General features: G+C 48.6%; 1 protein-coding gene across 1 annotated transcript in view; it reads right to left on the bottom strand.

The window, feature by feature from the left end:
* The window catches only part of gfra2b (GDNF family receptor alpha 2b), a 64,815-nt gene that overhangs the window by 10,581 nt on the left and 37,739 nt on the right, over positions 1–16,495 (bottom strand). Inside the window, exons 4-6 of the mRNA XM_070988477.1 lie at positions 14,659–14,858; positions 13,775–13,962; positions 780–889 (exon numbers count right to left, since the gene is read on the bottom strand). Coding sequence (XP_070844578.1) covers positions 780–889; positions 13,775–13,962; positions 14,659–14,858 — 498 coding nt within the window. The remainder of the gene's footprint in view (positions 1–779; positions 890–13,774; positions 13,963–14,658; positions 14,859–16,495) is intronic.

Here is a 16,495-nt window from a genome sequence, read left to right as displayed (position 1 = left end):
GGGAGAGAGGGGGAGAGGGGGGGGGAGAGGGGGAGAGGGAGGGGGAGAGGGAGGCAGAGGCAGAGGGAGAGGGGGAGGGCAGCAGTCAGTGTTGGGGAGGAATAAGAATTAGGATGGAGATTATCCAGGAAGAAAGGTAAAGAGGATTTCTGTAAATTGGGAATTGAATCACTCAGTGATTCCAGTGAGGACGTGAGTCACACACACACACACACACACACACACACACACACACACACACACACACACACACACACACACACACACACACTGACAGACAGTCGCAGCTTCTACTGTAAACGCTCAAAGAAACGTCGCGTTCAGAAGAAGCTCGACCTGCTGTGACCTGCAGGAAACACCTGCTGTGACAGGTCACAGCAGGTGTTTCCTGCAGGTCGGTCACTCCAGTCAGCTGAACAGAAACCTGCTTTTCATTCATTCATCCATTCACTGTCCTCTGAAGCTTCTCCTGGCACCGATCGTCCAATCATAGCTTAGCAACTGTAACTAGGAACAGTCAGTTTCCAGTTTCCACCAAAACTGGGCCACTTTTATTTGACTGGTTTGAGTGGTGTGTGAACGTTAGGGCTAATGTTTTAGATGCAGTGACTCAGTCAGCAGTTACTGTGACCGACAGCACGTGGACACGCACACAGCATCCAATCACAAGTATCTCTCAGACAGCTCGAGTCTCAGCGGCCTGTTTCAAATAAAGGCCTGGCCGTCTGCCGCTCAGCTAACAGCTGAATCAAGAGATAAAAGCTGATCATTAAATGTACCGATGAGGCCGACGTAGGACATGAGGCAGCCGTGGTAGTTGTCGTGGGGGCAGCTGGTGACGGTGTGAGACGTCATCTGGCAGTTCATGTGGAAATCTGCGAGTCGAGACCTGCAGCAACACGACAGAAGCACACCTGTTAGCATCGAATGCTAAACATGCACACATACATATCTGACAGAGAGAGAACGAGCTTCACTTTTACACCCCAAACGTTTGATTTTGATATTTCATTTCCTTTATTTCCTCGTCTTCTCCACCACCTACAGGAGCTGTGGACCTCTGCGTCACGGTTGCATAAAGTCCTCCTGAAACGTGATGAAAATGATGTAAACAGATCAAACAGATGCACACAAACGGTCTGAAAGCTGACGGTCCTGTGCAGAGAGGCTGATTCAGACGTGCTCTGCCAGATTATCTCTGCGCTCGCAGCGGCGTGTCCACATCCTGCATGTTAACGCAGAGGAGACTGTACAGCCACTCAGCCTAATCTACTGCCTGTCCTACTTCTCTGTCTCACCAGCCGCTGTCTTTGTCTCCTCTTTCTGTCCTGAGCCTCTCCTCTTCCTCACCACTCTTCCTCTCGTCCTGATGAACGAGGCAGAAGACCAGAAGAGGAAGAGTGAAGGATGTCGTATGGTCGGATCAGCGGGGCGACGACGACGTGTGATCCTGTCGCTGCGTGATACCACACGATAGAGGCTGTGTGAGCGTGTGTGTGTGAATGCATGAGTGCCTAACACACACACACACACACACACACACACACACACACACACACACACACACGGAAGTGTTTGTGTTTGCCTGTCTGTCGGCTGCAGAGAATGATCTGCTTTGACAGGACTGAGTGCTGTGCATTTGACTTTCACACAGAGGTCAGTGTGTGTTTCTGTGTGTGTGTGTGTGTGTGTGTGTGTGTGTGTGTGTGTGTGTGTGTGTGTGTGTGTGTGTGTGTGTGTGTGTGTGTGTGTGTGTTAGCCTGCTTAAGCAATCCTGTCAATGATGTCAGCTTTAGACAAAAGACACAAACATGATCCACAGTGACAAACACACACTTTCCTCTCTGACTGTTTCTTCACCACACACACACACACACACACACACACACACACACACACACACACACACACACACACACACACACACACACAGTGACACCTTCATCCTTGGCCTGTCAGGGCAGATTGTGGTGTGAGGGAGTGACTCAGATGGCTGAAGAGACGGCTGCCGTGGCGTCGTGTTTGTGTTTGTTATTTCAGAAACGCACGAGGACAGCGTCCTCACGCGTGAGACGAGGATGTCTTCTAAAGACAGTCCCGCCGTTTGCGTCCATCCATTGGCTCGTTTTTCTGGTTAATTCCAGACGTCAGCTCTTGTCTCACGGAGCGTCTCGTTCGCTCTGGCCGCCGTTGGCGCCGCTTCGGCGTGTTGACGCTCAGCTTTCTGCTGCTGTGCTGCGTTCGAGTGCTGCGAGCTCGATAAGTGAGTCGCCTGCCTGAGAGAAACATGTTTATGACTTCTGACACCTGCCAGGCCACACATGAAAGAGGAGCTGCGGTGATTTCCACCTCAGTGTGTTTCCAGGTGTTCAGCTGCAGGTGTGATGAAGCTGCACGCAGTCTTCAGTGACCTCAGCCTGTGTGCTTCTGGTTCACAGAGCAGAGTTAGTAAATGTGTTCGTCTCAGAGCGCAGAGCTGCTTCTTAAAGCTCGAGCAGCCTCACATCTTCACCGCTGCCTTCATCCTTCACCACGCTTCAGAAATCTGGATGAATTATTAACTCTTTCCACTGAAGCTCATCGATGAAAACCACAAATCAAACTTCCTGCTTTGGCTAAACGATCGCACTCGATCTGCGGTTATTCAGACCAGAGGTCAGTAAAAGAGGCGGGATCTTCCTCTTTCAGGTGATCGGCTCTGTTCTGAACCGACCAATCAGAGCAGATCTTCAGCCTGGTCATGACTGGACTGAGAAATCATTTCCTGATTGATTTTTAAGATAAAAACATTCCTTCAGCATTAATCCTGTTTCCTTCATCCAGTTTCTAAACATCAACATCCGGCGGCCATGTTTCTGTTCTCAGCACGCAGCGTCCAGCCGGCCATGCTCCGCTAAGCTCGCTCTCATTGGCTGTTGCAGGTTTCTGCCAAATATCCCATCACTGCTCTTTTTCACACTCTGATTTCACGTCGTAAGAATCGAACATGTTTGATAGAAAAGCATTGAGCGAACCGATCACACGACGCGATCAATAATCGCTTCAGACCAGCCTCCAATCAGGGACGCCCCCTGGGGGGCCAATCAGATCCAAGAGCTGCTCACCCAGGCTGCGGTGGGATGAGCCCTGCAGCTATCGCCTGCATGCATTCATGTGTTCACGCTTGCTCTGCACTCTAAACTCGTGCTTCAGGGAGATCATCTCAGATCATGTCTTATTCAAATATGTTTACTTTTTCATGCACTTTGCTCCAAAGTCGTCTTCTTTCTGCGGCCTGGAGTCTAATTCAGAGGAAAAACGCCGGGTCACAGAGAGTACAGTACACTTTCGCACTCGGCTGGTGATTAGCGGAGATGAATCTTTAACGAGCCCTGCGGGGGAACGAGGAGGCTCGGCTCGCTTTCAGAGGACATCTCAGCTCGGCTCTCTGGACGCCTCCAGCTCTGCGTCTCTGTCCTCCATTTGTCACCGGTCAATCAAAGTCCATCCTTTAAAGATCAATTAGCGTCTCCTGTTATCATTAGCGCTAACGTTAGCCGTCCTATCAGCCACTGTCACCAAAAGTCCCATTAGCAGGCTGCTGAATTAGCCATTAGCAGCTCCTGTTAGCAGCGTGTTCGTGGACGTATGGACATCTGGACCACTGAGACACTGAAGACGAAGACAAAGAACATTTTCAACACCTTCATGATCAACAATTTGGCTAAATTGGTCAAATGTAGGACACCCGCCTGTAGGTCACATGGCAAAGCTCTTCTTCTTGTCTTCTCTCTGCGTCCTTTTGTCCTCTTCTGTTCCGTGTCTTTGTCTGTCCTCAAGCTGGTAAATCAAAGGTAAAATGGTCTTCAGTTGATCACATGACGCGTGTTCGCTAAAAACGTCCAAGGAAACCTTCTTTCCCGCCTTGACTCCGCCCCTCCTGTCATGTTCATGTGCCTGATTGGTCAGCAGGAACATGATGAGCATGTGTGGACCAATCAGGATGCAGACATGAAAGAGCTTTCGTTCTCTGATCCAATCAGCTTCATCCATCATTGACTGTTTGTCCAAAGCACATAAAGGACACGCAGTCTGTCTCACAGGTGTGTCCACAGATGTGACGTCCAAACGAGTCACCGTATGTTCTGCTTCCAGAAGATGGCGCTCGTCTTAAAAAGTCTCACGTCACTTTAGTGCGACTGGACGACGTGATGTCGAGTGAAGCAGAACGTTTGAAAACGAAGAGGACGCCTCGGTTTACACGATGAAGACATGAAGCACACACACGCCGTGAAGGGACCGGACCTCCTCCCACCCTGAAATGTCCACGCTGCTGCCTCGATGTCTCTGAGCAGCATGCGATGCTCTCAATTATGTGTGCTCAGTCAGTGTGTGCGCAGGAGAAGGAGAAGAATATTAAAATGAAATTACAGCCAGGCTGAGCGAGTCCAAACGGCCTTATTACCGAGTGTGTGTGTGTGTGTGTGTGTGTGTGTGTGTGTGTGTGTGTGTGTGTGTGTGTGTGTGTGTGTGTGTGGCGGCGCTGCACGCTGACGCACACACACACTCATCGTAAACTTATACTATCCTTTCTAATGGCTTCTGTTAATTCACACATACGTATGCATGACGTGTCTGCTGCTGTAACTCACTCATGTCTGCAGAAACACACACACCTCACGCTCAACACACACATCCTGTCTGCGGACATTTCTCAGTTTTAATAACCGTAAAATAAACATTTGGCGTTTAGAAACTCCACACTGAAGCGGTGCAGGAGGCTGGAGTGTTCGGCTGCCTCATTATATCCGAGGGCAGACCTCTGCGTATATCAAGCATTTCGAGTGCTCCAGTATTTAGCTTAGCGTCTTTCAGCCACACTAACGAGACATGTGAGCGTGTGAGTGCTGGAAAAGCAACAACAAACAAAACTCTTCCAGCTCAAATATGAAATAAAACTATTTCAATCAAAATGAGAAACAATTATTAAGACTGTAAAAAGAACAACAGGCAAAGAATCCAACCAACCAAACTGAGTCGGACCAGAGTCTGGATCAACATCCACAAGCTAACACGCTAACAGGCTAACGAGCAGGCAGGCTAACGAGCTGACACGCTAACGAGCTGACACGCTAACGAGCTGACTCTTTGACTCTGTTCAGAAGTGTTGAGTAAGAGTCGAGTCGAGTTCTCATGTTTTTATTGTTTTTTACATAACTTCCTGACTTCCTGTTTCCACTTCCTGTTTTTCTCCAGCGTTTGCATCGAGCAGCACCTTGAATCTCCGCCTTCAAACGGCGCTTTATAAATAAAGTTTCCTGACTTCAGGCGAGACGCTTCAGGCTACGTTTGCCGCCGCTCGCACAACACACCGTGACCTCAGACTTCCTGCTGCTGAGTTGCATTGTGGGTCATGTAGGTCCAAGTTTTGAACTTTGCATTGATTCCTGTCGAAGCTCAAACTGGTGTTTGTGGAGCTGAAACGTCGTCAGCCTGCGCTCTGATTCATAGCTTGTTTTCTGCTGCTCACTGCTGAAGCTGCTTCGACACGTCTTTAACCTCAACACACGAGTCCTCAGTGTGTGTGTGTGTGTGTGTGTGTGTGTGTGTGTGTGTGTGTGTGTGTGTGTGTGTGTGTGTGTGTGCGTGTGTGCACATCTGTCTGTTTGGTGATTAGCTACTTTGTTTTGTCTTGATGTTCTCTTTAATTAACAGTCCCTAAGTGGGGCTGCTCATTTGCATATTTACATATTTGCATAGCCGATGAGCCGCCGGTCGCTCTCCATCAGCGTCAGGGGAGATTGCCTTCGGTCACACCTCTGGTTATATTGCTTTCTGCTCCATCTCCTGAGGCTCAAAGGCTCATCCCTCGCTCCCCGTCGCTCCTGTAAACCAACCGGACGCGTTCGGACGAGCGCAGAGGAAATGAGATGAAGCTTTAGTGTAAACTGCCGCGCACACACAGACACATGGAGGCTAAGTGAGAGGGCCTGTTGCGTCGCCGGCGTCCTCTGTGACCTCCAGAAAAGAGGCAGCTATTTCCATCACGCCGCCACCTCACCTCACTGACCGTGTAATGGAGCGATGCAGGCGCTAGATTGGCTTCCTCGCCTTAAAACACCACTCGGCTGCTGCTGCCGGCTTTGGAAAAGCAGTTTAGCTCCCCACGCCTCGGCGCGCGGCGTGTGTGTTTGCATACATACCACTGTCATTAGTGGAGGCGTTCTCCGTCTGATGGGGGTCATGAGGAACCTGATACACATAAATCTCCACATCCAGCAGATGTGTCCTGACGGAAAGTCCAACAAGTCTATTAGAAGTGAAGTGTGTCTCCTGTCTGACCCCGTCTGAGGTCATGAAGGTCAGATCACACAAATCTCATATGTGGACATTTTTCCTGGAGTGGGTGGAGGTTAAACTGCTAAACTCACATACACACCCACTCATTCCTATCACAGCCTTCGTCTCTGCCAGAGAGCTCCTCTGCCTCACTTCACTTTGACTCAATCCCACCAGACGGATTCATCCGCCGCTGAAAATAGTCCCCAACAAATGTGCTCCTTCTACAAACTACAGCGAGCAGCTGTTTGAGCCGCGCTCAACGTTCACGATGTTCACTTCAGGTTAGCGTGTTAGCATGCTAACTCAGGCTATTCAGAGCCAAACTCTTGCAGGTGTTTAGTTGAAGAATTGGCAGTCCATCAAACAGACGTTGGATTATTCAGTCTGCTAATTTTAAACAGAAATTTTAAACAAAGTTCAAGAAAATCAGACCAAAAAAAAATGCAAATTAATTAATTGATGAGAGTCACTGTTTGATGGACAGCAGATGGATTAGATGATTGATTGATTAAACCACCACAGAAGAAGAAACACAACAAGATGATCAGTAAAAGAGCTGCAGTCGAAGGTCAAAAGAAGATAAGATAAGATAAGATAAGATAAGATAAGATAAGATAAGATAAGATAAGATAAGATAAGATAAGGCTTTAATGATCCCCGCTGGATCGTTGGCCATGTTGGAAATCAGACACTTCTGTTGGTCTCGTGTTCCTGTGAGGAAGGTTACAGCCTCCTCCTCATCCTCCACACAGGTCTGAAGAGTGAAGTTCAGTCACGTGATTCGCGGCCATCATTTATTCACTCAGCCTGTTTCTGTTTTTATCCACTAACAACGTCCACAGCGGAGACAACAGGAGACACGTCTCTGCGATGCTTTGAGTGTTTAGCTCACACAAACACTCATCGCTCTCCAGAGAGTCACGCCGCCAACACAGCAGAAAACAAAGCCAGATATTTGTGAGGCGAGGACGTGCGTCTTCACTAAGAACCGCAGAGAGACGCAGGACTGGCTCTGAAGACATGAAGAGCAGAGGACAGTCAGCTGATTAGAGAGGACATCCTTTCATCAATCAGTCCTTTCAATAACAGAAAGAAAACAAGACTTCATTTTTCAGCTTTCTATGTTCAGCACTGAGCTTTCAGGACGTCTCCTGTCCTTCACACAGTGTGTGAAGTCCAGACAGGAGATGTCTCACAGTATTTAAATACTACAGAGCATCCCTGTGATTTTAATCCAGATCAGTCAGACAGTCGTTTTTACAGATTGCACGCCGCAAACTCGCTTTCATCTTTCACATCCTGTCAGATTTCCAGTGAAACTAACCTCAGGCCAGAAATCTCCTGTGAGTCCACATCCGCCGTAATTATTCTTAACTTTGCTCAAGTACTCTGCGGTTGCTCCGCAGTTTACAGGGATGACCTTCATCACACAGAAGCTGCTTCTGGTCTCCAGTCAGCGACCATCACGTTCAGCTGAAACACGACTGTCATAAACCAGCAGCAGTGGCTAGCTAGCTAACATCATGTTACTGACAAGATACCATGCTAACACGCTGAAGCTAACGCTAGCAGGTTGTGGAGGTGAAGACACGGTTTTGGACACGGTTTAGGACAGGAGGTCTTCTGCGGACACAAACCTGCTTCCTGAGTCTTGAACCTGTTTGCGTTTGCAGCGTTTTAGCCTTCTGACGTACTCTCGTTTGGATCCTTTGCATTATTTTATAACTGAGACATCTGATCAAGGTCATATCTAACGTGGCCTCTCGCCTCATATAGCGAGGTAGTTAGCTAATGATACGCTAACTCTTGGATTTGGAAGTTTAGGAGCTACTCTAAGCTGGTCACCTGGGCGTGCTAACGTTAGCGGCTAACATTAGAGCTGGCACTAAAAGACACGTCACACATCTCCATGAATGCTGGTCTGTCCGTCAGCGGTGATTCAAACTCACTCTCGTTGATATCAGGCTTTAATGTTGCTGTCAGACGACCCCTCACACACTGTTACATACAACTATTCAATTTGTTCTCGATGCACTAACAAATAAACAGACTGAGATAATTGTGGGTCAAACAGAATCAGATTCTCTCACATGCTGAGTTACACTAAATTACTTTCAGTAATTTACGAGCAACAATTTTCATTCCAGCAGAGCCGCAAACGGGAGCAGTTATCAATCAGCAGCAGAGAAAACATCTCTGATAATTAAAGGAGTGCAGCAGAAATACATCTGAAGCAATCAGCGACACTTCCACCGTTTCCTGCAGCTCAGCGCTCGTCAGGAAAACAATCAAGCTAGTGTTTGCTCTGCAGCTTCTGGACGTCACAGCAGCTGAAACTCATCCAGCATGCGCAGATCTACAGGACGAGGTGAGGCTGCGCCGGTTACGAGACGTTTACGTTCTTTCACCACGTCCTCACGTCTCAGACGACCGCCGACACGCCGACGCATCGCTGTTAAGTCACCAAGCAGCAGCTGAACTCTGAACGTTGTGATGCAACTTATGTTCGTTTGTCTTTCACTGGAAACAAACAAAACAAACAATGAAGCAATATAAATGTTGTTTTGTCCATTTATGTCCATTTATATCACGTAGCAAACACACTGTGCTTCCTTAACGAAGGCAGCACCTGAACAGAGCCACAGGCTGAACCCCTCGTTGAATAATCGCCTCCCTGATCGAGGCCTGATAACTCGCTGATCAAAGCTGCTGTGTGACGACAGAGAGCAGAGGAGGACGTTCAGACTGACGATCTTTGACGGCGATGACGTATACGTGAAGCTTCAGCCGCCACGTGACTCCACCAGCACCACCCTGCCTCCACCAGGAGGTGAGTGCTCCGCGCTGGATGTTTGCTGCTTGTCTCACAGAACAGTGGTATTAATATGGATGCGTAGCGCCGAGGCTTCGACCTTGTTACGCCCATACAACAGCTTACACTTAAAGCTCCCTTGTGGACTCCTCACGTAAACAAGCGGTTGTGCTCAGCGCTTCGCACTAACAGATGCCGACATCCTTGAGGTCTGATGAATGTGCTGAATGATTTTCCCTCCTCGCATTTGCAAAGCTGATTTTCTAAAACATGTTTTGAAACCTGCATCATTCACAAATTTAAATCGATCGCTTTCCATCATTTATCTGCTGTTTGAACAAAGGACACGTAATATTTGAACAAAGCCTAATAAATCTGTAATGCTGAAGTCTGAATTCATGCACGTCGCTCTGGATAAGAGCATCTGCCAAATGACTAACTGTGACTGTGAATAAGACTTTAAGATTTGTTGCTTGAGAAGCCAGAAACAGCTCTGAGGTCAGCAACAGTCGTTTGCAGCCTGCAGCTCCAGAACAAGTTCAACAACAGAAAATATGCAGTATTGATTAAAGATGGACGTGACGCATCCAAGCTGCAGCTCGCTGACCTCTACACCAAACTACTTCCTCCAAATACTGCAGTGACTGTGAGGCTGGACTGATGCTAACGGCAGCAGGCTAACATGCTAACATGACGATGCTAACGTGGTGCTAAGCAGCTATATGTGTTATTTGAATGACCTGAAACAGGATCCAAACAGAAGGGAGTGATGAAGTCAACACCACAGAACAGCTGGACGTGGACGCTGCTGTCCCGTCCACGTACGCCAGCGGCACTAACGTTCCACTAACCAGCTGATGAAGGTGCTGACGGAGTCATCCTCGATGGTTACATGGAGGCTAGCATCCAACTCTAATGTCCATTTTGGACGTGACGCTGAACGTCTCATCCAGCCTGAATGTCCCGTTTGTCCCGACATAGACACTGGCCGTCTCATCTGGACTTGAATCGTCCTCGGTGCGGACAGAAAGACATTTTCTTCGTTTGAGTCTTGTGGATTTCTAATTAGCCGCTAACTGTCCTCTAGCTTTGCTGTTCAGTACTGTGACCTTTCTCCGCTCAGCCGGAACGTCGTCGTCTCTCCGTCTCTTTGAAATGAGCTGTAAGAGAAAGGTGTGACTGCGCCCTCATTTGAAATGCAAATAGACTCTTTTTTTAATAAGAGCCTCGGTCCAAAAACCTTTTAGAGCTCTCTGTAGGTTTCTCATGCATTACTTGTGGCAAAGACCATATTTAATTACACTTCCTGTCAATCAGAGCGGCCCCTGAGCAGCCACTTCCTCCTGCCTGCTCACATCCACAGTGGGAGATGAGACCCCCTCCGAGGCTGTCGAGACCCAGAGGGCCTGCGGGACCCCCGTGTTTATGCAGCTCTCTGGCCTAAAACGACAAGTCTGCTTTAGATTCCTTTACACAGGCAATCAAACATGGTTCACGCTCCGCGCGTGAAGCGGACGCCTGCCGCCGAGCGCATTGTTGCCGAGCTGAGGGTGGGATGCAAACCGTGTGGGTTTTCGGGGAATCTGGGACAGAGCTCGTTAGGATATTCTGGTTTGTTTGCGGTGGTCTGGAGGCTCTGCGGGGCTCTTCCTCTGCCTCATTCCCACTTTCAGATAGCGAATCATCTGCTCTGCTCTCTGCTGCGTTCAAGACACACAGAAACATCACATGCTGAACGCAGCTCGAGCAGCAGCACAGATCACAAATGAGGAGTGTGTGCGTGCGTGTGCACGTGTGTGAATCCTCTGAAGGGAAAGGCTGATTATCTCAGGCGGCTCTTTCAGGACCGTCCTCCTTTGTGCTGAGACAGGACGGAGCAGACTCGGGTCCAGAGGACTGACAGTCGGACTCGCTGTGGAAACAGAGCCGCACTGAAAGCAGAACTCCGGGTTCTGATCCAGGAGGAGGAAAAATCCCACTGATGTGTGTAATGAGCTCAAATCCAGCCTTGGAACAGGCCTTGCTTGCTGACAGAGCCTTAGCATGCTGATGTTAGCATTTAGCGTGAGGTGTCTGTGGAGCCTCGCGGAGCTGCTAGCATGAGTGTCAGGCTCTGATTCAACCAAGAAACACAACATTTAGGCACACTGACACACACAGCAGAGGAACACGAACCTTTATCTCTCTGAGGTAAATCATGAACTATTTTGGGAGGGGTGCTGCGTGAGCGGGACCACACGTTTGGTTTCAGACTCGGTCTTCGGTCTGAACGCTGGCTCAGCTCTGCATTGTTGGTGTCATGAATAATACAAGCAGGTTAAAAATTAAACGTAAAAATCTGATACAAAAACATCGACCATGGACGACTTTAAGCAGCTCATTTTCAGCTCTTCTGTGTGTGTGAAGCCTCGTCTGACAGCTCCGCTCGTCGGGGAAAATCAATGATATAATGTGATAGATTAAATAAATATGAGATAATGACAAATGTGGTCAGTGTGTGTGTGAGAGCTGAAAATGCTGAGCTGTACTTGTACTGTGTGTACTGTGTGTATTTGTACACAGTGAGGAATCACCCTCCGGAGCTTCGCTTCACTCCCTCGGCTCTCACTCTCTGAGCAGCTCACGCAGCAGAAGACGCTCGCCGTCCACACGAGAGCGTTTGTCGCAGTAAAATCACACTTCAGACACTCAGAAACGTTTTCATGTCTCACATCAGTTCACACACCGGCTGAATCTGTGTCTGTCCACTGACTCATCTTATCTTATCTTATCTTATCTTATCTTATCTTATCTTATCTTATCTTATCTTATCTTATCTTATCTTATCTTATCTCATCTTATCTTATCTTATCTTACTTAAGCTTTATGTTCTGTCTGAAAAGGCTTCTCCACTTGGACTGACTCTCCCTTGAAGCTTTACACAGAGTTTGTGAATAAATGCATAAATCTGAAGTGTAACTGCAGCGCGTGGTATTTCCAGGCAGCGTGGGTCAGATTTCACTTCTCGCCGTCGTTCTGAAGAAGTTTGACTAACGAGGACGTTTCTTTGAAGCTGTCTCTCTGTGTTTCTAAACCACGTCTCCTTTATTAACTTTATTTTATTACAGAGAGACGTTGACCTGAGTCAGCGTCGCTGAGGGGCTCCAGGCTAGCGTTGCATTGTGGGTAATGTGGAATAAAACTGATATCTCGACTTTAAGAAAGCGTCCAGTTTGAGATTGCACTCCCTTAAACTGCCCGTTACTGGGAAAGCAAACCTGTGCTGGTGGTTCATCTCGGGCACTTCTGGCTTCAGGCGACGATGTGAAAATGTCTCTGACACACGGTGAAGTTCAGCCGCACACAAAGCAAAGTTGGACGAGTCGTAGAGTTCGAGCTGGACTCCCACACGCCGAGAGCGAGCAGACGTTCACATGCTGATGAACACGTCGATGAATCCTGTGTGTTTGTGCGCAGACAGACAGAAACTCACACTCGCTGCTCAGAAGCAGAAATGTGACGCGCAGAGAGCGGAGAAGGACTCATTATTCGCATTTAGCTCTCTAATTGCTGGAGACGCTCACGCTTTGGAAGAAGACGGCGTCGGAGCAGCTCTGGAGCCGCAGCCTTGACCACGAGGCTGCTCGCATGAAAACACTGCAAGTGTGCATCAAAAAGAACGATCGGACGTGAGCGACGGGCTGAGCCAATGAGAGGCTGCATGACGAGCCCGCCAGCTCCCAGAGTTCACTCTGATTTCACCTTTTCAACTTCATCTCTCTGTCACTTCCTGCTCATCATCAGCTTTCTTCACTTCATTAATCATGTTCAGAGTCTGAGATTCACCTTGTGTCCGTTTGTTCGAGCGAGCGACGGAGGACGAACTGAACGAACGGCCTCAGACAGCAGCAGCACGCTGTTAGCTTAGCATTAGCTAACGGGTGAGGACGTGGCTCCTGTTCCACCTCCTCTAATGAAACGTGGACATGCTGCTGAGCCTCAGAGCTTCAGCAGGATCAAGTCTGTTTGCCGTCCCTCACTTTACGTTAGCCGCCGTTAGCTCCTGGACGGCACAGGTGCGTTCGCTGACATCCTGTTCCTGCTCAGCTCGTCACCTTTCACAACTTCAGCGTCACGTGTAGGTAAACAGACCGTCACTCACTTCTCACCTCTCGCTCTGAGGCTCTCAGCGTGGCTCCAGGTGTTCTTGGACCTGAGTGCTGCCTGCAGTGACCCTCATCTGAACCTCATCCCGCCGTTCTTCAGCTCTGCCCCTCACAAACCTTCTCTCCTGCCTCCGTCACTGCATTCAACATACATTTATTGGCGGAAAATCAACCAATCGTGCAGTGCTGCTGCTTTCTCAAGGGCACCTCAGCTGCAGGGGGGGGCGAGTCCTCACTCGCTTCCCCCACTTCAAGCTTCTCTAACCTTTAAAGCCAGCAGTTATCAATCAAACATGCAATTTAGACCCAAGATGTGTTCTAGATTTCTGTCCAATTAAACCCTCCAGCAGCTGATTTCACTGATTAGTTCCTCCTCCTCCTCTTTGCTAATAATCAGTGAATCAAGCTGCATCAAGCTGAGAAGTCTTCTGAGCTGCGCCTGAACGGACGAACCCCGGGTCACGATCACGTCTCATTGGACGGCCACGCGTCTTACCTGCAGAGAGCGTCGGAGCGGCAGGTGCGTCTGAGCTCCAGGCAGGTGGGCTTGTGCCTCTCCTGGTGGGAGCAGGAGGGGACGATGGTGCGGCGGCGGCGTTCGGCGCACGCCTGATCCGGGCACGAGCAGAAGAGCAGCGGGTAGCTCAGCTCCCATGAGACCCGCTCGAAGAACTGACGCAGCGCCTGAGACACAGACAGCGACAGATCAGGGTGGAGGTGCAAAGGTCAGGTGACGAAAACATTTCTACGACTGCGAGCGAAGGACGGCTAAAGAGACGGCGAGGACGAGGAATGACGTCTCACTGCTAGAAGCAGAGCGACAGCTGAAAGGTTTGATGGAAGAAACAGAAAACGAAGCGTCATCGAGTAACTGAAGCTGTCAGACAAACAGAAGATACAGAAAACAGAAGTGCAGCTGATTTATTGGTGATTTATTTGTTGGAGCTGCATTTCTTGCATGAAAGATGCTTCACAAACACGATTGATTATTAGTATTCTTTCTTAAACCCTCAGAAACCTGTAAAGATGGCGGTGGATTACAGTCTGTGTTGTTTCTGGTCAGTTGTGTTCACATCACGGCGTCTCTGTGGGAATAAAGACGCTGAGCTGCACTTTCCTCAGCTGACTTCAGTTCACATTTTTTCCTTCTCGCAGATTTTCTTCTTCACACTTATTTGATTCGTTTAATCTCTTGACAGCCGTAATCTCGCCGGAGGAGGAAAACGTGTTTCGCTCCAACGTGTTCAATATTTCCTCACATATAATCTTCATTCTGTGTCAAACGTGAAGCTCTGAAACACTTTGAAAATGTTTTCAGTCAATAAACGCGTTAGTATTTATCATTAATTCAGAGAGAAATAAAAAAGCTTGTGCACTGACCTTCTGACATCTTTTCCGACTGCATGGCTCCTGATTGGCCAGAGAGGGCTGCGGGGGCGTGGCCTTGCTGCAGATGGAGTTGTAGGCGGATCGTAGACGTTTGCACGTCTCGTTCAGGTTACAAGCCTTCGCTGCGTCCAGACAGGGGTTACAGGGTTTCCCGGCTTCAGAGCAGGGGCTCATCTTCGACAACGACGAGTCTGAACAAAAGCAGAAGAAGAAGAATCAGTTAAACATGGCGTCACAGACAGAAACCCTGCGCTGCCTCTGAGTTCAACATGAAACCATCTGCTCTGCTGTTCGTCCACTGATCGTCCACTGTTTGTCCACTGTTTGGGGGGGGGGGGAGACTGCCCTTTCAGTAATAAATAAAGTTGTATTCAGTTTAATTGAATCTGGAAACTCCACTTGAAAATCAATGTCGAACTGAGCTGACTTAGAGTCAGCATGAAACCTTTTCCTGAGACGTAAAGTGGAGAACGTTTTGTGGAAAGTGACGATAACTGCAGCAGCACCGTCCTGATGTTCTGCAGCCTTCAGGGAAATCTGCTTTGTTTCCAACTTATCCATTTTTTAAAAGCTCGACTTGTTAGTGAACACAAAGAGATGCACAGCAGCCATTAAGAGACTGAAAAGAACAAAGTGACAGGAAAAGGACCGCAGCCACAAAGGGACAACAGAGAGACATAAAGGGACAACAGAGAGACGCAACGTGACTACAGAGAGACGCAACGTGACTACAGAGAGACGTAATGTGACTACAGAGAGACGCAACGTGACTACAGAGAGACGTAACGTGACTACAGAGAGACATAAAGGGACAACAGAGAGACGCAACGTGACTACAGAGAGACGCAACGTGACTACAGAGAGACGTAATGTGACTACAGAGAGACGTAACGTGACTACAGAGAGACGCAACGTGACTACAGAGAGACGTAACGTGACTACAGAGAGACGTAAAGGGACTACAGAGAGACATAACGTGACTACAGAGAGACGTAACGTGACTACAGAGAGACATAACGTGACTACAGAGAGACGCAACGTGACTACAGAGAGACATAACGTGACTACAGAGAGACGTAACGTGACTACAGAGAGACGTAACGTGACTACAGAGAGACGTAAAGGGACTACAGAGAGACGCAACGTGACTACAGAGAGACATAACGTGACTACAGAGACGTAACGTGACTACAGAGAGACGTAACGTGACTACAGAGAGACGTAACGTGACTACAGAGAGACGCAACGTGACTACAGAGAGACATAACGTGACTACAGAGACGTAACGTGACTACAGAGAGACGTAACGTGACTACAGAGAGACGCAACGTGACTACAGAGAGACGCAACGTGACTACAGAGAGACGTAAAGGGACTACAGAGAGACGTAAAGGGACAACAGAGAGACGTAACGTGACTACAGAGAGACGCAACGTGACTACAGAGAGACGCAACGTGACTACAGAGAGACGTAACGTGACTACAGAGAGACGCAACGTGACTACAGAGAGACGCAACGTGACTACAGAGAGACGTAACGTGACTACAGAGAGACGCAACGTGACTACAGAGAGACGCAACGTGACTACAGAGAGACGTAACGTGACTACAGAGAGACGCAACGTGACTACAGAGAGACGCAACGTGACTACAGAGAGACGTAAAGGGACTACAGAGAGACGTAAAGGGACTGCAAACTGATGTCTCATGACTCCAAATGCCAATTCTGTTTGCTTCTTTCAGTCTGGTGTCTCTCTCCTTCGTGTGAGGCTCAGGGCTCAGATGTCTCATAGTCTGTCTCATAATCTGTCTCATAATCTGTCTCATA

The sequence above is a fragment of the Chaetodon trifascialis genome, chromosome 20, assembly GCF_039877785.1.
Source record: "Chaetodon trifascialis isolate fChaTrf1 chromosome 20, fChaTrf1.hap1, whole genome shotgun sequence".
Lineage (NCBI taxonomy): Eukaryota > Metazoa > Chordata > Actinopteri > Chaetodontiformes > Chaetodontidae > Chaetodon > Chaetodon trifascialis.
Note: the sequence above shows the minus strand (reverse complement) of the source record. Positions and strands in the feature narration are given on the sequence as shown.